Source organism: Hemicordylus capensis, chromosome 12 (assembly GCF_027244095.1).
Source record: "Hemicordylus capensis ecotype Gifberg chromosome 12, rHemCap1.1.pri, whole genome shotgun sequence".
Taxonomy (NCBI): Eukaryota; Metazoa; Chordata; class Lepidosauria; order Squamata; family Cordylidae; genus Hemicordylus; species Hemicordylus capensis.
In genome coordinates, this window is record NC_069668.1 from 4,538,467 (window position 1) to 4,563,260 (window position 24,794).

General features: G+C 48.4%; 1 protein-coding gene across 2 annotated transcripts in view; it reads right to left on the bottom strand.

Moving 5' to 3' along the window:
* USP32 (ubiquitin specific peptidase 32) overlaps positions 1-24,794 on the bottom strand; it is a 145,382-nt gene that overhangs the window by 14,165 nt on the left and 106,423 nt on the right. For both annotated transcript variants that reach the window (XM_053275083.1, XM_053275082.1), the window contains exons 14-27: positions 22,651-22,826; positions 21,581-21,721; positions 19,090-19,207; positions 13,006-13,160; positions 12,406-12,487; positions 11,066-11,140; positions 10,234-10,372; positions 9,162-9,267; positions 8,262-8,435; positions 6,838-7,012; positions 4,326-4,477; positions 1,630-1,744; positions 1,298-1,509; positions 127-311 (exon numbers count right to left, since the gene is read on the bottom strand). In XM_053275083.1, coding sequence (XP_053131058.1) covers positions 127-311; positions 1,298-1,509; positions 1,630-1,744; positions 4,326-4,477; positions 6,838-7,012; positions 8,262-8,435; positions 9,162-9,267; positions 10,234-10,372; positions 11,066-11,140; positions 12,406-12,487; positions 13,006-13,160; positions 19,090-19,207; positions 21,581-21,721; positions 22,651-22,826 — 2,005 coding nt within the window. The remainder of the gene's footprint in view (positions 1-126; positions 312-1,297; positions 1,510-1,629; positions 1,745-4,325; positions 4,478-6,837; positions 7,013-8,261; positions 8,436-9,161; positions 9,268-10,233; positions 10,373-11,065; positions 11,141-12,405; positions 12,488-13,005; positions 13,161-19,089; positions 19,208-21,580; positions 21,722-22,650; positions 22,827-24,794) is intronic.

Consider the following 24,794-nt stretch of genomic DNA (forward strand, 5'->3'; position numbering starts at 1 on the left):
TGAAGGTGAGGCCTGCTTAGCAAAGGGGCCAGGTTATGCTCGCCACCACACGGCCGTCCAGGATAGCACTTGAGTTACTTCATCTCTGTGGCTCCACAACTCGGCTGGCCAAAGCATCCCACTCACCAGTCCTGAGCATGGTTACTGGCTTCCTGAGGAGGGAGGGGGCTTGCCAGCCGGGACACTTGGATCCAGACCGCATCGTACAAGTCTTTCTTCCGCGTGTGGACGGTGCAAGGGACAATCAGCGGCATGCCAAAGAGGCTGGGCCGATTCTTCTGGGACGAAAGGAAGTACAGCTCTGTCCGCATCTGCATTCAGAAGTTCAAAACACAGGTTTAAAAACATGAGGGGTGGCCAACACGGTTTTCTTAAAGTGATTTCTAGGTACCTGAACGATCCAGAAAAATGAAAGAAGAAATGACAAAATCAACAGTATCTCAAGCAGGAGGCAGACACAGATTTGAAAGAGCAGAGGAAGAAAAGGAGACCACACCACAATCAGCTCCTCCCTCAAATCAACCAACGTCATCAGAAACCGGCTCTATAAATCAGCCAAAGCTCAGGAACGGTACAAGCTTTTGCAGGGACCTAATGGTGATGGTGCCAGGGGAAATCCCCCAGGAGGGAGCCACTGCAGAAAAGGCCCTGCCTCTGAAAGGACACCTGGAATGATGCTTCCAAAGAAGAGCTAAGCTTTTGGGAGAGAAGGCTGTTCATAAGACACCCTGGTCCCAGACTGTTTAAGCAAAGAGAAAGCAAGGACTTTTTATTCTCACAACAGCCCTGCAAGGTAGTTAGGCAGAGAGAGAAGTATCTGAGAGGATATGAACCGGATCTCATCAGTCCTAAACTAACACTCACTCCGTTTAATGAAAATGGAGTTGAGCCTATTTGTCTAATTACATTTTTGCTCCCCTGCCCAAGTGAACTTCATGACTGAGAAGGGATCTGAACTCCAAGTATCCCTGGTCCTAGTCGGATACTTCATCCCAGGACTAGGCAACCTTCGGCACTCCGGCCAATTTCTTGGGGACTGGGGATGATGGGAGTTGCAGTCTAGCAGCTGGAGTGCCAACGGTTGCCTGACTCTGCTTTAACCACTAGGCCATACCAGCTCTCAGGTTAAGCTCAAGAGATTCATATGAAAGTCTAGGAAGACGATTGGGTCATGAAACCTGCATGTTTGAATGTGGGTGATACTGGGCAAGCAATTATCCTGCTGTCCGAAAAGGGCGCAGACCCTCACACTAGAACAAAGATCCAACTGGTACAGCCTCATCCGCTCCCTGCTTACCATCTTCCGGTGGACTGCGATGATGTAGCCCGTGAAGGGGCCATCCGGGGGCGATGTCACGTGGCCGTTCAGCATGCTGTTGGAGAGGCTGTTCTCCATCCTGCACGGGACCACCGTGTTTGGCATCCCATTGGGGATTAGGGTTGGCCGGGGAAGGTCGCCATTCATCAGCACGTTGAGCATCCCGTTGGCCGACGGCCCGCTGCAGAAATCTAAAGGCAAGGAGAAAGAGGTGGCCGTGGGCTGACATTTCAATGCGCCATCGAGACAGGGAAGGTTCCGGAAGTCTCCTGGAACGTGCAGCTGGGGGGAAACCAACCGTTTCAGCGTACCTGTTTGCACGGGGCTCAGAGAAGCCGAGGTGGGGGATCCGGGGGTCGGGATCTCGAATGCACACAAAAAGCCATTCCCGGAGAGCCGGACCTTCTGGTTGTCTTGAGGGAAGTTCTTTGGAAAGCAAAAGAGGGAAGAGCCACGAAGCGGGTCAAAGACATGAGGAAAACAGGAGGCGGCCATGCACCAAGCCAGACCATTGGATGATCTAGCTGTGTCGTGGACATGGACTGGCAGTGGATCTCCGGGGCTTCAGGCAGTGGTCTTTCCCAGCCTGACCTAGAGATGCTGCTAGTGAGTGAACCTGGGCCCTTCTGCAGGCAAGGAGATGTCCGATCACTGAACTACAGCCCCATCCCTAAGGGGAATATCTTACAGCAGACTGCACTCACATACAGTCCCCCATCCAAATGCAAACCAAGGTGCATCCTGCTTAGCAAAGGGGACCATTCCTGCTGACTACCGCAAGACTGGCTCTCCAACCCCAAAGTCTGGGTCTTTGGGCACCCAGGAATAGCGTCAGGTCTAGCAATAAAACCAGACTGAAAACCTGGCTTGTCAGAGGGGAACACAGGAAGCTGCCTTCTACCGAGTCAGACCATTGATCCATCTAGCTCAGTGTTGCGTACACTGACGGGCAGCCGCTCTCCAAGGCTACCGGCAGGAGTCTTTCCCAGTCCTACCTGGAGATGCTGCTAGGGAGTGACCCTGCAGCCTTCTGCATGCAAGCATGCAGATGCTCTTCTGAGGCATGGGCTCATCTCTCAAGGGGTATCTCTTACAGCGCTCACAAGCAGTCAACCATCCAAATGCAAGCCAGAGTGAGCCCTGCTCAGCAAAGGGGCCCACTTGTGCCCGTTACCACAAGACCAGCTCTTCCCCCGCATCAAGGACATGGGCTGCTTTTGGAGCCCACCTGAGGTTCCGCGAAAAGCAGGGCCTGGGGCTAGAAACCCCTCTTCCGAGCCCCTGAAGGGTCTGTCCCTGGCTGGACTGTATAAAATTATGCACAGCATGGACCAAGCAGTGAAAGAACCTTTTCTCCCTCTCTCAGAATATTAGAACCAGGGGCCATCCACTGAAGCTCAATGCTAGGAGAATTCAGGACAGAAGGAAGCCCCTCTTGACACCACGCAGAGTTCAACTATTCGCGGATGGCAGATGTGGTGATGGACACCAATTCCGGTGGTTTTAAAAGGGAGTGAGACAAATTCATAAAAGATAGGGCTGTCTACGGCTATTACGAATACAACAAAAATGTACATGGTCATCCCCTGCCAACCATGGTTTTACCAACCGCGGTTTTGAATATATGTGAACAGGAAACTGGGACAGGTCTTGCCAACTGGGACCTGAGGATCTGTGGTTGGTGAGGTTTCTTAGTGATGGGGGGTGGAGTGGGGTCAGAAATGTTGGGGGGTTCAGAGGTTCGATCTGCTCCTTCCTCTTGGTGACCCTTGCTGACCTTGCCACTTTAAAATTTATTTATTTATTATTCTATATTATTTATTAATTACACTTTTATATCTCCCCACACACGTCTCTGGGTGTTTCACAATGACAAAACAGGTAAAACACATAGAAAAACACATTAAAAACGATTAAAAACTAACAATTTAAAAATCAACCACAGAATCAAAACCTATACATTATTAAGAAGCCCAAAAAGCCTGAGTAAAAAGATGGGTTTTTAAAAAAATTTTTAGAAATTGTTATCAAATTATACAAATTGAAATTTGTACAATTTGATAACAAAATTGTACAAATTGAAAAATTTGTAATCATTCAAAAATGCCTTTGAGTGATTTTTTTAAGGGGGTATGTGTCAAAAATGTCCAGAGGTTCGATCTGCTCATTTTTCTTGGTGATTCCTGGTGATATTACAGGAGTTTAAAAGCATTTTCTTCTTTATGTTTTAGGTCTTTTTGAGCTCGTGGTTCCCCTAACCCCATTTCCCATCGACTTTATTGCCTCGCCAGGTGCGAATTTGCCAAGGGCGAGGTTTTGCCAGAACGGAACCCTAGCGGTTAGTGAGAGATGACCGTACACCGCCTTTCAACAAAAGTCCCCCAAGTGGTTGACATAGATATAAATAAATAATTAAAAGGGCTCCCTGTCTCCTAAAGGGCTCACAATCAAGGAAAGAAACGCAAGACAGACAACAGCAACAGCCACTGGAGGGGTGCTGTGCTGGGGATGGATAGGGCCAGTTACTATACTAGCCCTGGTAGGTGTATATTTCCATCGGGATCAGAGGGGGCAGGCCCCTGGGAGGGAATGGTTGCCCTCTTTCCCCTGCTCGTGGGCTTCCCAGCGGCAGCTGGTTTGCTGATGCATTAGGCAGGATGTTGGCCTGGGTGGGCCTTAGTCTGATCCAGCAGGGCCTTTCCTACGTTCTTAGCTTGTCAGGAGGAAAGAAGCATCAAAAGGGAAGAAAAAGAATGGGGGCAGGAAATCTTTGCCCAGTCTGAAAAATAAATCTTTTCTAAGGGATCAGAGCTGTGGCAAACGACAACCGAATTACCAAGTTGCTGTCCACAGCCTGGTTCACTCTTGAGGAACAAGCCACCATCCCTACCCCAAATAGAAGATGACTCTGAATTTAAGATGGACCCCCATTGCTGGCATCAAAGCACCTGGAAAAACCCTCACCTCCGATTCGAGTAAATATGGTGTCATGTGAAAGCGTCACTACCTTGATGTTGGAGCTGTGCACTTCGGCCAGCAGGATCTGCTCCGGCTTCAGCACGCAAAGATCGCTGAGCTGCTTCTTCAAGCCGGTGTACTTCTCATCCATATTCAGCCTCAGTCCGTATCGGATCGGAGTGCCACCGTCGAGCTTAATTACTGGGGGAGCGGAAGATGAGACGCTTGTAAAAAGCCCATTAAAAACGGAACGGAACCAGCTTTGTCGTCCCTGCGAGGCGAGTGGGTGGCTGTTCCTTCTTTATTAAATTGCAGCCCAAGATGATATCCAAGGCCGAGAGAACTCGTCAAAGTGGACGTGCTCAGAATCTCGAATATTCTTGGATTTTTTTCCAGCTTTCGTCTGGAAAATGCGCCCACTCACCTTTACACCCATAGGAAGCTGCCTTCTATTGAGTCAGACCATTGGTCCATCTAGCTCAGTATTGTCTACACTAACTGGCAGCAACCCTCCAAGGTTAGAGGCAGGAGTCTCCCCCAGCCCTATCTGGAGATGCCAGGGAGGGGACTGTTCCAAATTCCCTCCCTGGCATCTCCAAGGATGCAGGGATGCTCTTCCCAGAGCGGCCCCATCCCCTAAATGGAATATCTCACAATGCTCACACATGTAGTCTCCCATTCAAATGCAAACTAGGGCAGAACTGGCTTAGCAAAGGGGACAATTCATGCTTGCTGTCACAAGACCAGCTCCCTACCCGACATGACTATACTGGAAAAGCACCCCAAAGAGATACAGATGGCTGGATTTCAGGAAGTCATGTTGGAACAAAATCCGGAAAGGTTCCTTTCAGAGACTCTGTACTTAAGACTTTAACAAAACTAGATACATGCATAGTTGCCATTTCTTTATCTTTCCAAAATCTGACTGTACATTTCAGTTGGCTTACTTTTGTGTCACCTTTGGGTGAAAAACCTAGCCCAAATCAATGAATATGGATCAACACATATGTTCAACTATTATTTACACATTGGATTTCCAACAAGATCCCAAAGTGGTTTACATAGAAATATAGAAGGACTTGCACAAAGGTAGACACCAGCAACAGCCATTGGAGAGGCTGCTGTGCTGGGGCTGGATAGGGCCAGTTACGCTTCCCCTGCTTATTATAAAGAGAATCACTACCTTGAAAGGTGCGTCTTTGCCCAGTTAGCAGAGATAACTAGGATCTCCCCCCCTGCCCTCCATGGACACTTTGTACTGCAATCCTTAACACTCCATAGCAGGGATGTGAATGGATTTTTTGGCGGGGCAGGGAGCGGTACAGTCCTTTTAAGCATGAGTAAAGCAGGCTCTTACCTGCTCCTTCGCCACTCTGCCACTCACAGCACCGCTCAGAATTCTGCGCCTGGATGCGGGGCTGCACCCAGCACACCTGGGTGCAGCGGTGGGAGGCCCTGCTTTACTCGTGCTTAAAAGGTACCGCCTGGGCAAAACGATTTGGCAAAACGATTCAGCAGGCTCCTCGCCTGGGCAAAATGATTCGGCAAAACAATTCGGCGGGCTCCTCGCCTGGGCAAAATGATTCGGCAGGCCACGCTGAATCAATTAGTGCACAGCCCTACCCCATAGTCCCCGAGATGGGCCCACCAAGTTGTGCCATCGGTATCATCTCAGGGAATGAATGCTCATCGTGATTTTTGGCAACGTCTGGCCCTCTAGCGATGGAAACAAAGAGGGGATAACATTGTTGCCCTCACAGCTTTCTCTGTGCTGTCACCCCTTCTTTATCCTGAACCCCAAATGTCAGGTCAAATTACAGTCATTTTTGCACAGAGCAAAGGGTCACCATGAACCAATAGCTGTGCTTTCTCCACGGAGTCAACTTTGGAGAACATGCCTGCTCATTATCATTTCCATTCCTCCGTCAACTTCCATGGCACTTTATAGCCGTTTCTGTGTTTCGGAAATGTTTAAAAGCTTTAAAAACATCGCTGCAAATGTGGTCACTGCAGGCCAGGACAATCAAAGCCTGAGGACGCCCTGAAAGTGGAAAGTCCTGCAAGGCGATCCCCTCTTCAATCTCTAGGGGTGTAGATCTTGTCAACAGTCACAAGGAGCATCCCTCCCTTCCCCTCCAATGGGACTGGCCACCCCAGCTGGCTCGTGGACTGAGAGAGTTAGAGGGGAACTTCTGCACTGGGCCATCTAGTACAACTCTGCTCAGTGCAGGAAATTTCTATGATACGGGGAGGGGCAAGGTGCAACTGATGTGGTCACTTCCCAAACCCAGCGTCCCTGGCTGTCTATTGGTGCTGGGTTACACAGAAACATCTCCCAAGCCATGCCAGGCAAGCAGGAGTCAAGCCCTACTCTGCACCATTTCTGGAAGAAGAAGAAGAAGAAGAAGAAGAAGGAGGAGGAGGAGGAGGAGGAGGAGGAGGAGGAGGAGGAGGAGGAGGAGGAGGAGGAGGAGGAGAAGGAGAAGAAGAAGGAGGAGAAGAAGAAATCTCCATTGTGCAACACAAGGGATGGGAAAGGTTATTTATTTCTTACGACCCACCTGTGATTTCTAAGTGCATGCAGCTGTCCATCGGGAGGGGCAAAGACAAAAAATTGAATGGGTCAAAGCGCACACTGACATGCCCACAAGTTTTGCACTTGACTTGCGACCTCAGCTGCCCATGGAACAGATCCACCACAACGGAGCGGTTCCTCCTCAGATGGTTTTCCCAGGCCTGAGAGAAGAAGAAACAGAGATGAGGAGAAGGATCTGAGCAAAGCCCTGGCAGAAAAGGGGGAGGGTTTCACTCACGAGATGCCTGAAACCTTTTGGAAGCAAAAAATAAAAGTGAGAGAGATTTCATGCTTGGAAATCTGTCGTAACTTTGCCCTGATTCTCACCGAGGTGGTGCTCAATCTGTATTTGGGCTACCGAGTGGAACTCATGGGGTCGAGCAGTCGCTCAGTGGAGATGGGGTCCCAGCTGAATAGTAGGGCTCGGCACGGAGAAGGTCCCAAATTGAAGCCCTGGCAGGATCTCTAGGGAAGAGGCCCCACAATCCCAGCTTTTCCTGCCATGGGGTCTTGGACAGGAAGCGAAAACTTCCCTGGAAAGGAGACTGGGAGGTTTGCCCTCTTCCAAAAGGACAGCTTTTTCTAAGCGGAATCTGGCTCATTCCCTAGATTCGTTTGAAAATGTCAAGCAAGCCTCATTAACACCGTGACAGATCTTTAATGAGCAGCAAAATCTTCGCTCCCTTAATAATGGCCTTTGCCGCCCTTTTGCTCCTCTGAACTGGTTGTTCTAGAGCAGGGATTCTCAACGTTGGGTCTCCAGATGTTATTGGACTTCAACTCCCATAATCCCCCAGCCCCGTGGCTTTTGGTCGGGGATTATGGGAGTTGAAGTCCAAGAACATCTGGGGACCCAACGTTGAGAATCCCTGTTCTAGAGCAGGCCTGCTCAACTTAGGACTCCCAGCTGTTTTTGGACTACAACTCCCACAATCCCCAGCCACAGTGCCCCATAGCCAGGGATGATTGGATCTGTAGGCCAACATCTGCAGGAGGGCCAAAGTTGAGCAGCCCTGTTGTAGAGTCACTCTTGCTTGCTGCTCCTGCTAAGGAGTCCGTCATATGCCAGAAGCACCATTTGGGCTCCCACTTTTTGTGCCCCCGTGCCATGAGAGAACGCTCCCCCGCCCCCAGGATGTTTCAGCATCCTTCTCTCTCCCTTATGGGCTGCATCTTCACACCCCAGGCCAGTGAATGGGACTTTCTAACACACACCATCAAAGGACCACCCCCAAAATATCCAGCTGGCTTTGCTTGGCTTCCCTGGCACATTCCATTTGGAGACTTCTTGGTCCTTTAAAGAGCACACCAGTTCAAAGGACTGCAGCTCTTTTGAGTCCCCAAAAGCCCAGCGTAGAAGGGTGTGTGTGGAGGGCAGGCAGTGCACCCCATGGTTGAGCAGACACCAACCTCTGCTGCAACTTCCCAGTCCGGCCGGCCGTCACTGTCTTTCAGCTCCACGTATGGCTTATCGTGTACGCGGTTCAAATCCTCATGGAGCCCGTCCAGAAGGAACGCCAGCAATTCCTGCGAGTCTTGCTGCTGGAAGCCGTTGAATCTAGGGGCATATTTTGCTATCGTCCACTGTAAGGGAGCAAGAAGAATCCATGTGGGCAGTTAAGACACGGCTCCTCAGTCATTCCATCAGGAAGAGCAGAGGGCCAATTCAAATACTCCCGGCTAACTGAGCAAAGAGGCACCTTTGTCAAGGTGGTGTTTCTATTTATTGAAAATATTTCTATACTGCCCAAAACGTGTGTCTCTGGGTGGTTTATTTATTTATTTATTTCCCAATCAAATGTGTACACCGCCCCAAACTTCTGTCTCTGGGCGGTTAACAATAGCATAAAACAAGTTCAAATATATACAAAAACTTAAAACAATTTAGAAATCACCCACAAATTAAAACCTTGAAATTTTAAAGAACTGAAAAAGCTTGGGTGAAGAGGGGTTTCTTCAACTGCTTTCTAAAAAAACTCCCCTTAGTGGATGGGGCCGTAGCTCACTGGAACAACATCCACTTGCATGTAGATGGCCCCAGGTCCAATCCCTGGGAGCATCTCCAGGTAGGCCCAGGAGAGACTCCTGGCTGATACCATGGAGAAGCAGCTGCCAGTCAGTGTAGAGGCGATAGTGAGATGGGTGGACAAGTGGTCTGACTCAGCAGGCAGCAGCTTCCTTTGTTCCTCTGTCTCACATTTCTTTTTCTCAGGTATGAATTGGGCTGCAGTTCAGCAGTCCAAGAGCAGCACTCGAACACCTCCATCTCCGAATTAAGCTGCAGATGTAAGATACATGATCAGTTCTTACCCGTAGCTTTAAAGGAGCAATGTTCTTTTGAGTGCCACTCCATAGCTCTTGAATCAAATCCCCATAGCATTTGGCCATATGTCCCTTCATTCCGATTGGATTTGTCCTGGAATTTAACAAAGAATGTATTAAACCAATTCGCGCTTTAAAAATAAAAACAAAACACTAAGGGCCCAGCTACACATTACACAGAATGAGATGGTGTGTGTGTCTGTGTCTGTACGCGCACGCACACACCCCAAACTCCCTGTATGTAGAAAGCTAGCACACCAGGAAGAAGGCTAAACTAAACGGATCTCCTGGATGAATTACTGCTCTATATACAGCAAGGCATTTGTTTTTTTCAAACATGGAAAACAAACATAAGAAGGGAAGATTAATACAATCCTGCAAGTCTGAATTGGTACAGGCCAAAATTCTAACACTTTCATTCTGAGCGATCTGCAGAACAGCTTTAAGGAAATGGGTGCAAATCTGCTTCTAGAGTGACCATGCAGTGAGTTAACAGCTCTGAAGGACAGAGAGCATTCGCCAAAACACATGCATAGACAGCACGGTATTTGTATGACACCTTACAATAGAATCTAATGAAATTTGGGAGTGGGGCTGTCACTCAGGGGTAGAGCATCTGCTTTGCCCCAGGTTCAATCCCTGGCAGCGTCTCCAGGGAGGGCTAGGAGAGCCTGCCACCTTGGAGAAGCCACTGCCAATCAGTGCAGACAATACTGAGCTAGATGGCTCAATGTTCTGACTCAGTAGACAGCAGCTTCCTCAGAGGTGGGACCATAGCCCAGTGGCAGAACATCTGCTCTGCGTGCAGGAGGGCCCAGGTTCCAACTTTGGCAGCATCTTCAGGCAATGCTAGGAAAGATCCATCTGAAACCATCTGAAATGTAACAATAACAATAACAATAACCCCAAGGCAATTTCTTTCTTTCAGCAGATTCTTACTAAAATGTGCACCTCTCTGAGCCGGGAACTGGACTAGAAGAGCTTCAAGAGCCCACCCAATTCAAAATCCGACGATTCTACGAAGACTCCAGTCCCCGGGGGTTTGAAGCGCAAGAGTTACCTGTTCAGCTCATACAGGTGTCTGCCCGAGATGAAATACTGCGTGAGAGGCTGCGTGTTACTGACGCACTGGATGCTGGAGTTCATGAAGCAGGTGTTGCCCAGGTTGCTCAAACCAGTGGCTCCTTTCTCCGTAGGCACTGCGGAGGGTGACAGGTGGAGAACAAAATGGCACACCTGGCCACCTAACACAAGTGGGACCAAAACCCAGGAAAGGGACCCGGATGACTGCATTACGTCCTGCAGGCTGACCACCTCTCAGGGAGCCCACAAGCATCCCTCAGCTTGCATGGGAAGTTTCCCCAGGGTTCTCCTGTTGCCACAGCCAGAACTGCCTCTCCGCTCTGGACAGGATAGCCCCACTGGAAAGGAGGAGGGGAGCAGAGGCACAGCCAGGCTGAAGGTATCCAGTGTTCCCTATAACCAGGATTCCAAGATGAAGAACCTAGGTTCCAAGAAAAGAGCATCTAGGTTCCAAGTCCCCTCCCTGGCAGTACCTCCAAGATAGGGTTGAGAGAGACTCCTGCCTGCAACCTTGGAGAAGCTGCTGCCAGTCTGTGCAGACAAAACTGAGCTAGATGGACCAATGGCCTGACTCAGTATATGGCAGCTTCCTATGTTCCTATGTTGTGGACTACAACTCCCAGCATCCCTAGCTGCAAGGGCCTCTGGCTGGGGATGGTGAACGGTCAACAACCACTAGCTCTGGATTTAAGACGACCACCCAATTCTTAACACCAAAGAACCTGGGGGAAACCTAGTCTTGGATTCAAATACAGCGTGTACTCCATTCAGCAGCTTTCACTCTTGGCTAATGAAATGCAAAGGCTTACCCTTGTGCCTGTCGATTTTACTACTGTTTGCAATGAAGGACATCTCCTCTGGCCAACTCATGTCTTTGTTTCGAACTGGAAGAGACACACAGAAAACTTAGCTGATACAGATGCCGTCACGTTTATGATGCAGCTTATGCGGTAGTGCTCACTCACGAACACACATAGAAAGGGCGGCATTTTAAAGCGTTATGGAAGGGACTCGAATAAATGGTTCGGGTCAAAAGAAAGCCTCAAACCGGGTTTCCAAAGCTTAGGTACGGGGAAGCAAACTTTTAAATGTTCTGTGTTTGTTTACTGGGTGTGGGGGGGAAGAAAAACTAACTTTTAACACATGTAAAAAGGAAAATTAAAATTATCTTTGAAGAACAGGAATGGTTTTTTACTAGATGGTGGAGCCCATCGTTGACTAGGAAAAGTCGTTTTCCGTAGATTACGCTGATATATGTAATCTAGGAGCGTTCAAGAAATTAAATCTATGCAACAGAATGTATTAATGGGCTTGCAAAAGGGAAGTCAAAGAACAGTTTTAAATTTGCAGGATTTCAACTTCAAACATTCATTTTATTGAATCATCACCATATACCGAAAATTTGAATCATAGCAAATTTGAATGTGAGCAAGATCCTCTGCTTCCCTTGGGCATGATGTCATTTTGGAATTATTGATCTGATTATTGAGTGTTAAACTGTTGAGAACAATAACTGTCAAAATACGATTAGAGTAAGAATTTCTTCAAAAAATAAAAATAAAATTTAAACTTTCCCCCAGCATATTCCTGTATAAGAAAATAGGGCATTCACCTAATTTAAGTGGCAGAATTTGGTACTTGTATCAGGAAGTATGATACACATAATTTTTGGTTTAAAAATTCCCCAAAAAGTATTTAAATTTTTTACTGAGGTAAAAGGCTAGTACATTCAGCTAATTTCAGTGAGGGGACTGTGCCTGACAGATATGGTATCTGTAGGTCACCGGGAAGTTTGACTTCATTTTGCACAAATAATGTTATAAGCAAACAAAAACACTCTAAAAACATAATCGATGAGGGAAATGACAGGTCTGTAAAATGTATACCATTTTCTTTTTTATTTCCCATATTTTTCTACCTTCTGTACCCAACGTCCCTAAGCAGTTCACAACAGAGTTAAAGCATCCATAGCTTAAAATCTAACCATTAAAAACAAATTAATTGAATGATTAAATCTAAAACTGAATAAAATTTACATCAGATGAAACTGCAGTACATTCAATGTCCAGAGACCAGCACACAGCTAAGCACAGAAGAACTTCAGATGTGCAGTTGCAAATTCCAGGGCTGGCACCTCTGTTTTAAATACCTTCTATGATCAAGTGCTGTTCATCCTTGATGCTCAGATATTCCAGTGTGTGATCTTCATCGTCCAAGAGAGTCAGGTAGTTCTGCCAAGGAAAACCAGAGAATCTCCCTTGAATCTCTGCTCTCCCACAAGTTTTATTAAAAGCATGTCTGTCTTTGACATGAGCCAGCTGGGGTGATCAGTACCATCTCTTGCTTTTCTTGTTCTGTAGACCATCAGGCCTACAGCCACCAAATTGGCCACATGGTTTTAAAGCTTAAAAAACGAAAACAAAACTACTATAAAACCGTATCAATGTTGTCAGAGAAATGTCCTGCATCGGAGCCAGTGTGGGGCAGTGGTTAGAATTTTGGGCTAGGACCGGGGAGACCCGAGTTCAAATTCCTGCTCAGCCACGAAACTCACTGGGCGATTCTGAGCCAGATGCTTCTTTCTCAGTCTGACCTACCTCAAGGGCTGTTGTGAGGATAAACTTAAAACCACATACACCGCTCTGGGCTCCTTGGAGGAAGAGCGAGACATCAAGGTAAATAAATCAGGCTGCGTGCATACTTTTCTGCACACAGAAGTATTTCCCCACCTTTCAACCCCAGCCGTTACCTCGCTGTTATACAGCCACAAGCGCATGTCCTCTTCCTTGATCCGCAGCCTCTGTGAGAGATACTCGTGGATCTCCTTGATGGTCTGCATGCGACTGAAGCAGCCGGTGTAGGCCAGGACCCTCTTCAAGGGAGCGTTGGGGGACGGCACGTTCCCTGCGTTCACAAGGGGACAACGTGGGGCGTTACACAGATGGACCAGCAGGCTGACTCAGCAACTGGCAACCAACACTCAGTGTAAAGGAAGCTGCCGATTGGGCTAATCTGGAGGCCCAACCAGACAGATGCCCTTCTAAGTGGCGTGCTTTCAACAATAAACACTTCCTTGCAAAAGAAAGACCTGGTCAGATACGATCAGACCCCCGATTTGACCAGAATATGGTAGGACTGGGATCGTCACTATTTTCTTCTAAGCAGGGGCCACTCCAAAAACAACAACAACCACCCTTCAAGGTGAGAGCCATTTCCCTCTGTGCTGACCACTGGGAGGGCCCTTTAAGGGAGGTGGAGACCTTTATTAGGAGCTCTAGAAGGAAAGCACTGGGAAGGACTCCATTTCCCAGCATTCCGTGGGCACCTTCCAAGATGGCCCCATTTCCCTTAAAGGAGCCTCCCGCTGGTCCAAGTGCAGCACTTCACAGTGGAAACCGCTGCCTCTGCATGGGGTCAGGGGAACAGTGTAGTACTCTGCTTGGGCAGAAGCTTTGCACTGGCCCAATGAACCATTAGTCAGAGAGCTACCCTTAGGGCTGAGGGCCCCCCAGGCCTCACAGTGAAAAACACTGGTATAGAACAGTTCTCAACCTGTGGCCCTCCAGACGTTGCTGAACTACAACTCCCAGCATCCTCCAGCCACAAATGGAAATTGTAGTTGGGCGACATCTGGAGGGCCACAGGTTGGGAACCCCTGGTGTAGAACTTTCCCCATGCCCTGTCTTTTTACTAAAACTTCCTTGCCACACATCCCCAGGGCTTTTTGCCTCCAAAGTGACTCTTTTCAGCAAATTGCCCCCACAGGACAAAAGGCAGGCAGAGTGGGGAAGTGACTGTCAACACGTAGGTCTCCCCCTCCTGGCACACTGTGGTCCTGACAGACATTTGGGGTCCCCAGGGCTACCTTCTTCTTTAAAAGGAGAGGCATTTGTGGTTAAAAGGCACCTCTTACAAGAACATCTGAGCACGTGTATCATGTGGGTCTCAGTTGGTTGCTCTATCCAGGACTGATTCCAGCTCCCTTGTTTCTTATTTGCATTTTTAAGATGCTACATAGGGAAGCAAATAAGAAACTGTTGGGAAAAGCTTCATGTGACAAGGTATGGAGTGACCCCTGCATTGGGTGCATCTGCCCAAGAGATCAAACCATCCTCCAGTTGGCTTTCGTTGATTGGAATCTGAGACCAAAACAGACCAATGGAAGCTCTTGCATGATGCATCTTTAGCTGGGATGTACTATTTGAGATGGGGGTGGGTGGGCTCGAATTAATGCCCACCAGACACACAAATACGTGTTTGCTTCTTTGCCATACTTGCTGGGGAGAATTAGAGGTCTAAGCATAACAATTCAAGATTACAGGTTAGCTTTTATATAATGTAATGGCCTGAATCCAAGACTAGGTTTCCCCCAAGTTCTTTTATGTTAGAAATTGGGGGCTCATCTTGAATTCAGAGTCCTTTTTGAGTAAATATAGGAACAACCTGGATTTAATATGTATTTTTAAAGGGCTTGATTTAAATTCAGAGTAGTCTTCTATTTGGGTAACTATGCTATGCTAGCAGCACTGGTAGTGCTATAAAGTAGCCATGTTCAGATTTTGCCTGACTGTCAACACCATCGCTTAGTGTCTGCGGTTTTGCATGCTCCCAAGTCCAATCTTTAGCATCTCCAGGCAGGGCAGGGAAAGGCCCATCTGAAACCCTGGAGAGCTGCTGCCAGTCAGTGTAGACAATCCTGAGCTAGATGGACCCAGGGTCTGACTCAGGAAGAGGCAGCTTCTCATGCAAAGCCCAGTTAGCATGAACCATGCTTGATGCTGGTGCAGACAAAGAAATGAACCAAAATTAAGGGCAGCTGGAAGGAGGCAGAGGAGATTCATATGGAGAGGAGGAGGAGGGCGATCTCTGCCTTTCTCTGACCCCTTAGCAGGGATATTAAGGGACAGAGAGCATCATATCTGTACCATCCCATGAAGCCAAGTGTCAATGGTCTTTGAGAAACTGGGCCCGGCAACATCACAGCAGAACTATTCTGCTCAATTGCTGCCAAGGCCATTCTGACAGAGCGTTTTCTCCTTCAGCACACGTGCAGAAATGACAGATTCCCAGCCTGGGGGGTGGGGGGAGACACCTGCATTTGAAATCATCAGTACCTTTAGCTTATGCCTTAGATCAGGGGTCCCCAGCCTTTTAAAACAAGCATGCCCCTTTCTGTTGCAAACCTTTAAATGTTACAATTAGGAGACAGGCTGTTCCAGTCACTGGTGTAAATCCAGACTAGGTGACTCATGAGTACTCCCACTGGAACAAGTAATTAATGGAAGTAAACCTATCCCATTAATTTCAACAAGAGTGTTTACGAGTAACTTAATCTGGATGCAAGTCAGTGAAGCTCGTCTCATAACTTTTAAATGTGTGTGTGTGTGTGTGTGTGTGTACACAAACGTATACACATAAACACACAAATGAAAGTGTTAGAATTACATCCACTCGGGCTCACATCCACACTAAATTACTCCTAAGCACGCTTAATTAAATCAATGGGACAAGTTTACTTGTCCAGTAATTTCAATGTGAATCCTCTGTGCTAACTTTCCGACGCCTGTCAGTCGGGCTGAGGGGAGGGGTACGCTGAGCTTCAGTACGCAGCCAGCCAATCAGAATTACTCAGTCATCCAAACAGAGCCAAATTCTACCATTTTTGCATGCAGTCTGTACAGAAAGTTGTAACCACAACACACCGAGCAAAGGATTCTCTTTCTCCTTAAAGCAGACACACCAAAAAGGGGGGGGCGGGAAGAAGCATTTTTCCTGCAATTAACAAAAGGATTAGGAATAAGATTACAGCAAGAAAGCGATTTGAGGGAGGGGCACTCAAGATTAATTGTTGATTGTACAACAGTTAGTGCAGAGCAAAACAATTCCAAATCATGATCCAGTGCAGTGTATCGAGGAAAGCCCACAAATCTGAACAAGGGAATTTAAGCAGTGTTCCCTGTGACAGAGATTTCCAGATGCTGTTGACTACAGCTCCCAGAATCCCCAGCTGCAATGGCCTTAGGCCAAGGATTCTCGGAATTGTAGTCAGCAACATGGGGGAATCTCTGTTACAGGGAACACCGAATTTGAGGCGTTCGAAAGGCAAAAGCAGCCCCCCACAGGATGTCGTGGAATATTTGGGTGGCCATTTGGCAGTGTTTCCCAGCACAACTTGGTTGAGCCATCAGCCACAAGAAAGGATTTTGGAGCTTGGGACAGACCCCTCTTCCCTTACAGGCTGGCAAAATAAGCAATCAAACACAGGAGGGGGGAAAAGAAGATTCGGCAATGAGTGTTGAAGCAAACTCTTATTAAAGGTCCATGTGTCATTAGTAAATTCCCCCTAACTGTGACTAAAAGTGGCCGTGTTTTCTGTAGGAATTCAGCATGTAGAGAGCATTAACGGCAGGCCGGGTATTCCATGGAGGGGAGGGGAGGGGAGCTGGTCTTCCAGCAAGCATGAATGGTCCCCTTTGCTAAGCAGGGTCTGCCCTGGTTTGCATTTGGATGGGTGACAACATGTGAACACAGAAAGATAATCTCCTTAGGGGATGGGGCCATAACTCCATCCGTGTTGCAAGCAGAAGGTCTCAGGTTCAATCTGTGGTAGCATCTGCAGGTAAGGCTGAGAGAGACTCCTGCCTGACACCTTGGAGAATCAGTCAGGACAATCCTGAGCTAGGTGGACCAAGGGTCTGACTCGGTACAAGGCAGCTCCCTATGACAGACTCCAATTCAATCCTTCTCCCCCCAGAAGCTTACACAGGGTTCATACGTCCCTCAAGGATGGAACACATTACTCCGGAATGCAAAATCCACATGGGATTCTCCACCGGCACCAGCACCTGACAAAGCTGGGGAGAAGCCTGTGCCTGAGGAGGTTTAATGGGTCCAGAGCCCGGTTTGCAAACCTGGAGCCTGCCTGCAATTCAAGGTTAAAGCCGGTTGTTTTCATCTGTATTTCTTTGCTGCAGAGAAGAAAATACATGGGTGCTTGCCTGGAAATGGCACTTCTAAGAGGTCGTGGCAGACCATCTTCAAACAAGGTCATTTCCCTTTCTTTTTGGCACGGGAGAGGAAGTTTTTCTAAGACAGGGGCTGCATAGCAGTGCCCCCGTCCCATAACCCACCCCCCCACCCCCAAAAGGAGAAAGAAATAGCAGCAGGGGAGTGGCACACCCTCAGCTCTTGCCTGTGGGCTCCCCAGAGGCATCTGGTGGGCCACCGTGTGAAACAGGATGCTGGACTAGATAGGCCTCCTTGGGCCTGTCTTATGTTCTGATGATCTCCGAAACTGTGACCTAGGACAACTGTGATCCTGCCCGCAGGATGGCAGCTAAGTGCAGTGAGCCAGCAGGGTGCAGCAGTTAGAGTGTTGGTCTAGGACCAAGAAGACCCGAGTTCAAATTCCTGTTCAGCCTCACTGGGGTGACTGTGGGCCAGTCACTTCTCTCTCTCAGCCTAACCTACTTCATAGGGAGGTTGTGAGGAGAAACACAACCACACTGATCTGGGCTCCGAAGAGATAAAATAGTGGGATAGGAAAGCATACGCAAATAAATCAAGTGTTGTTTGCTAACTGGGCAAAAAGCCACCTTTTTAACGTGGTGATTCTCTTTACTGAGCAGGGGGAGAGTAACTGGCCCTATCTACCCCCAGCAGAGTACTTCCAGTGACTGTTGCAGGTTTTGCCTTAGGTTTCTTTTTAGATTGTGAGCCCTTTGGGGACAAGGAGCCATCTTATTTATTTATTATTTTTCTATGTAAACCACTTTGGAAACTTTTGTTGAAAAGCGTTATATAAATATTTGTTGTTGTTTTTTTAAAGGCATTAAAGGTTGCAAGCACAGGACAAAGGAAGCTTTCCTCTTCCAGACTATTGGTTTGACTCACAAGAGTGTGTGAGCTTTAATCAATTACACCATAAGAACGTAAGAGGAACCTTGTTGGATCAGGCCCAAGGACTATCTAATCCAGCACCCTGTCTCACCCATCAGATACTTTGAGAAGTCCACAAGCAGGAGCTGAAGGCAAGCCCTGTCTCCCGCTGTCCCCCTGCAACTGGGATTCAGAGGCATCCTGCTTCTAAACATGGAGGTAGCCTCTAGCCATCAGGACCAGTAGCCATTGATAGGCTTGTCCTCCCTTAATCTACCTCAGCCCTGTTTCAAGCCATCCAAGATGGTGGCCATCACCACGTCCCGTGGCACAAGAATTCCACAGGTTAATTCCGCCCTGTGTGAAACATGACCTTTTGTCGGCCCTCAATCTCCTGGGGATCAGTTTCATGGGATGACCGCTGGTTCGAGTCTTGGGAGAGAGGGAGAAAAACCTCTCCCTATCCATGATCGATTAAAATCCATATGGTTAACCCAACGAAGACCCCTAAATCAGGTGACAGGCCGACATGCTATGTGCTTCTGTCTGTGTGACTCAAACTGTGGCGTGTTTTTCTAAAGCAGGGCTGCATCAATCTGGCCCTCCTGCTGCTTTGGGACGACGCCTTCCACCCATCCCAGCCAGCAGTCCGGGATGATGGGGGTTGTAGTCCCATGCCTGCAGGAAGGCCAAACCTGTGCAGGAAAGCAGAGGCCTTCGATGCGGCCTGATCTTTGATAAGAGTTTGGCAATCTGGAAGGGAAGAGGGTTCTCCACCACCAAGCCCGCTTGGGGATCGATAAGTGGAATCATTTACAAGCGCAGTGGCAGCAAAGCCTGTGGCGTTGGGACAGTGCGGCCGGCCTCCCTTTGGACACGAGGCAGCTGGGTTCTTGCTGTATTCTTACGTTACCTCTCGGCAAATGGTGAGGAAACATCCTCAGGGTCATCATACCCATGTTCACCCAGACGTTGGACTGCTGCGTCCGGGTGGCAAGCTGTTGCCTCAGGAAGAGGAGATAGCAGGGGAAGAGCTCCATTTCCGGCAGGGTCGTCTCCATGTTGCAAATCACCTGCGGGGAGGAAGCCAGAGGTTTCACTTCCAGGACGTAGGATTGGTGGGAGGCCATTCACACCGGGGTGAAGCAAGGTGGGCTCAGCTGATCAGCCAGTTCCAGCTGTATTATTCAGGATTTTATCTATTTCTGTCTTCTCAAGTATTTCAGCTTTTTAAACATCCATTTTTATGCCACTGTCCCTCATGCTTTTGTTGTATTAGCTACTTTTTAAAAATATTTTTAGTCCTTCTAGTATTAATATGTACCATTTTAATACGTATCATTTTATATGTAATCACTTTCTAACTCCCACTTTTAACATGTAATCACCCTTATACTTTATGCTGGTCTGTGACCGTAATCAAGATTGATTGATTAATCAGCCAGACAAAATATTTTACTCGCCAGATGTTTCCTCAAGCTATGTTGGTACATTACACACATCAGGACTTTTTTCACTCATCTGTGTAGACCAGGGATTCTCAACGTTGGGTCCTCAGATGCTATTGGACTTCACCTCCCATAATCCCCAACCAAAGGCCACTGGGGCTGGGGATTATGGGAATTTAAGTCCAATAACATCTGGGGACCCAACATTGAGAATCCCTGGTGTAGACAATACTAAGTGAGATGGACCAATGGTCAGACTCCATATATGGCAATTTCCTATGTTCTTCCTAGAGTGTCCTTGGGCTAGTCCACTCTCTCTCTCTCAGTCTATCCTACCTCACAGGGCTGTTGTGAAGAGAGGGATACACATGCTAAGATGTTTGTATCTCAACATGCGCATCCCAACACATCTCAGGTCTCAACCACCTTGGGACTCCATGATCTGACAGTACAGATGTGTGATGATTTAAATGGATAAAAATAAAATAAAGTAAAATAAAATAACAAACAGCAGGCAGGCCCAATCCTGTAGCGGAAAGGCTCAAACCACACCTGCACAGGGCTGCTGACTCCAAAAGAATTATTCTCAGCTTTGCCTGAAATGCTTTCAACAGCAAACGCTAGAGGGCGGCGCTGGGTCTCCCTTTATTGCACGCAGTATGCTTGCAGCTTTTTCACCAAACGGCACTCCCTCCCTCAAGAGCCATGGCGTGCAGCACTTTCTGGAGGGCTGTGTGGCATGGACAAGTCTTTGGCTTTTTTCAGGCCCTGAAAGATGCCCGTTTCCATGGAGAATGTGTGGAAGAAAGTCTGATGGCAAAGCGGGGTTGTGCAGGGCTCCAGAGGAACCGCCCGCATCAAAGCGTCAGCTGGCTGGTTGCATCTGCCTTTTCATTTGCTAAAAATTGTCCAGCTCTGCGTAGGTTTTCTTCTTTGGCGGGTGGGGCGTGCCTCATAAAAGATAGCAACAGAGAATGTGATTTAGGAAACTGTTGCTCCTTGTTCTAGTTGCTGGCACAGAATGCCTTCAAGGCACTGAGCCAACTTGCTGATGGGGACTGAGACCCACAACAGCAGCCTGGCCTAGCAAGTTGGATGAAGAAGAAACACAGCAGAGAGTGTTAACAGAATTACGTACGGAAGGGACAAAATCAGAGCCAACAAATCTTTGTAAGGACTGAATAATTATTCAGGATCACAGCACCAAGTCATGAAGTGTCCACGGAGGAAAAAATCCTAGTTAACATAGTTAACTCCTGCTAACTGGGCAAAGAAGCATCTCGCAAAATGGTGATTCTCTCTATACTGAGCAGGGCGAGAACAACTGGCCCTATCTGGCCCCAGAACAGCATCCCACCAGTGGCTGTTACCGGTCTGGTCTCTATCTTTGTGTTTGTTTTTAGATGGCTGGTCCTTTGGGGACAAGGAACTGTCTTATTTTTCTTTCTCTGTAAACCACTTTGAGAACTTTTGTGCAAAGACCACCGACACAATCATGATTAATACAATTACATGATTAATACAATTTCATGATTAATGCAATTTCCCCTCCCCAACATAGAATTAAAATTAATAAAATGCATCTCAAGTCTCTCCCCACTCCAACAATGACTACATTGGTGCCTATTTGATGGCACGGTTGTACTCGTAAAATGCCTTTTACCAAGCACAAGGGATGCAATGTTCCCTCTGATGTTGTTGACTACAACTCCCAGCATCCCTGGCTAAAAGAACCTTTGCTTGGGGGATTATGGGAGTTGTAGTCAACATCATCTGAGAATCGCTGTTAGAGGGAACACTGCGAGAGAGTTACAAGAACTAAGTGCTGAAAATGAACCTTCCAAAGAAGTCTCCAATCTGTCTTTTAGCTGAATAAATACTGGGTCTTGCCGGTGGCCAGAAGTGATCACTGTAGCTGGCATACATGGTTTTAAGCACCTTGAGATGGTCAGCTCACAGGGACTGGGACTGGGAAGAGCATCCAGTCTGAGTACTTACTGGTCTCGGCAGAGAGAGGTTTGCGCCGTACCAGTGGAAAAGGGCCCTCCATACCGGTTCGGGGACAATCTCATAATTCTTCCCCTGGAATAACTGGGGAGACTGCCTCAGCCGGCCGCCTTCCATAGTTAGCGATGGAGCCTTTGAGAAGGAAAAGGAAGAGCATCAGATCCTGACAACCTAAAGCTCTCCGAGGTGAAGCCTTTTGGATGGGGTGGTATAAAAGTGTAATCAATAAAATGAATAAATGAAAAATGCCAACCCTGGATTAAAAACATTCCTGGAACTGGAGCTGGTCTTGTGGTAACAAGCATGAATTGTTCCCTTTACTAAGTAGGGTCTGCCCCGAGGTGCATTTGAATGGGAGACCACATGTGTGAGCACTATAAGATATTCCCTTTAGGGCATCCCCTAAGGGGCCACTCTGGGAAGAGCACCCGCCTGCTTGCGTGCAGGGAGTTCCAAGTTCCCTCCCTGGCAGCATGTCCAAGATAGGACAGAGAGAGATTCTCACCTGCAACCTTGGAGAAGCCGCTGCCAGTCTGTGAAGAGAATCCTGAGCTAGATAGACCAAGGGTCTGACTCAGTATATGGCAGCTTCCTATGTATGTTCCTAACACCTTTCTGCTCGGTTGTATCCCTTTGGGAGAGCGTCCCGCCCACTCTGAGCTCTTTAAGGTGGGCTAAAAATAAACAAACAATATTGCTAGATGTGCAAATAAAAAATAAAAATAAAAATCTGATGCTATCCCAAATGCATTTCATTTCCAAACTCTTCACCAGTGGCTTCCTTTAGCCGGCATTTTATTCACACATAACACACTGTAAGAAAAATCTATTTTCCCCTCCTGAGAAGTGATAGAAAATAACCTTGACACACCTGGGAGCTTTTAGCTGCCAACCCGGAACATGCACAGCGCCCAAACCCGGGTAGGATGCTGATCCCGTCCCATTAATGGCCACGCGAGCAGCCCTCCTGATCCGATGAGATTTGATGGCCATCAGACCTGGGCATAAGAGCAAGAGGCTCCCTTTCCCCCGCGACGTCCCGAGGCCCACAACACGTTTACCTTCACCGGGTCTTGGGTGACGAGGGGCTGGTTGTCGATGGCTCCAGGCCGCTGGGGGCTGAGCTGCAGTAATATGTTGCCATTCGCTCCAAACAGACACTGGTTGTTGTTATCGGAAGAGTTAAGCTGCTGGGGTAAACATATGTCGCTGCTGGGAGTGGTGGCGTACAGAGAATCTGAAAGGCGAGAGGGAGACAGGGTGGAAACAGATCCCAAAGGTTGCCAGCTTAAGAACAGCATGTCGGGAGCCAGAGATACGTTGCTGTGTCTCATTTTGGAGAGGGAGGAAGATCCACACTAACGCGCCCCCTTGAAACCACAAGGGGCAAACCCCAAGGTGTGTGTGGGGGGTGTTCCCAAGCCTTTTGGGACCAGGGCCCCCTAAAACTGGGGTTTGGACCAGTGTTCCCTGGAACAGGGATTCCCAGAGGACGACAACTCCTAGTCACTAGGGAGGGTTTGCCCGCATTGTAACCCCAAATTTTATATTCCCTATACGAACAAACCGCAGCCGTTTACAGGGGCAAAAATAATGGGGTTGTATATTCAGACCTGCTCCTGGTGACATGAAGGGGCAGGATCCAGACTAAGTCTGTCAGGACGAAGTCCCACTGAAATGACTGAGACTGCCGTGGGTCTGGTCTCCTTTGTCTCGGTGGGGCTTACAGAGGAAGCTCCCTTCTGTCAAGTCCAACCACGGCTCCATCGGGCTCAGGACTGCCTGCGCCGACTCCCTAAGGGGTCCCAGGCAGGAGTCTTTCCTGGCCTGATCCAGAAACGCTGTCGGGGAGCAAACCTGGGGCCTTCTGCCTGCAAAGCTGCGGCCCCATCTTCTAAGGGGAGTGACTTACAGCAGATTGCGCGCTCAGATGTAGTCCCCCATCCAGATGCAAACCAGGGTGAACCCTGCTTAGCAAAGGAGACAGCCCATGCTGCAAGACCAGCTCTTCACCCCATGGCAAACCTCGTTGGGATTCTGCCCTGGGTCTGGAGCGTGTCGGGGTGGCTGCTCTTTTTCTACCAGGCCCCACATCACAGGACGGTATTCTCCCATGGAATTCAGTGGAAGCCACTGAGACCGTGCATATCTGCATAGCCCCACTGTGACCTCTGCCTTCTATGCAATGCAACAGAAGAGGATGTTGGCAATTAGCTATTGTCTAGACCAGGGGTTCTCAACGTTGGGTCCCCAGATGTTATTGGACTTCAATGCCCATAATCCCCATCCCCAGTGGCCTTTGGCTGGGGATTATGGGAGTTGAAGTCCAATAACATCTGGGGACCCAACGCTGAGAATCCCTGGTCTAGACCAGGCTTCCCCAACCTGCGGCCCTCCAGATGTTGCTGGACTACAACTCCCAGCATCCCTGGCTGGGTATGCTGTGCGTTGTAGTTCAGCAACATCTGGAGGGCTGCAGGTTGGAGAAGCCTGGTCTAGAGCAGTGGTTCCAACCCAGGGTTCCTCCAGATGTTGCTGAACTACAACTCCCATCATTCCCAGCTACAACTTACTGTGGCTGGGGGTGCTGGGAGTTGTAGTTCAGCAACAGCTGGAGGAACCCTGGGTTGGAACCACTGGTCTAGAGCAGGCCTGCTCAACTTCGGCCCTCCTGCAGATGTTGGCCTACAATTCCCATAATTCCTGGCTATTGGCTGCTGTGGCTGAGAATTATGGGAGTTGTAGTCCAAAAACAGCTGGGGGGGCCTAAGTTGAGCAGGCCTGGTCTAGAGACATCACAAGGCTTCCCGTGTCCTCGGTAGGCTTGAGTTTCAAGCCACATGTGGCTTAGAGCAGTTTTTCAACGTTTTTGGAGTCATGGACCAGTACATTATACATGCGCCATTTCCTGGACCAGCAGTGAGTAAAGGGGTCACTCCCCTGATCCCCACCCCCAGGCACCCCCAAAAAACAATTTCAGGCAGTTCTCTGGAGCTCATTTCCAGGCAGCCCTCACTGCTGCATAATATTCATTTCAAGGAAGTGAAATGAACATTATCCAGAAGCAAGGGCTGCCTGGAAATGAGTTCTGGATAGCTTCCGGTGGCCCCTGCCAGCCCAAAATTGTTTTTTTGGTGTGTGTGTGTGATTTTTATTAGTGATGCCTCATGGACCGGTACCCAATGCCTCGTGGACCGGCACCGGT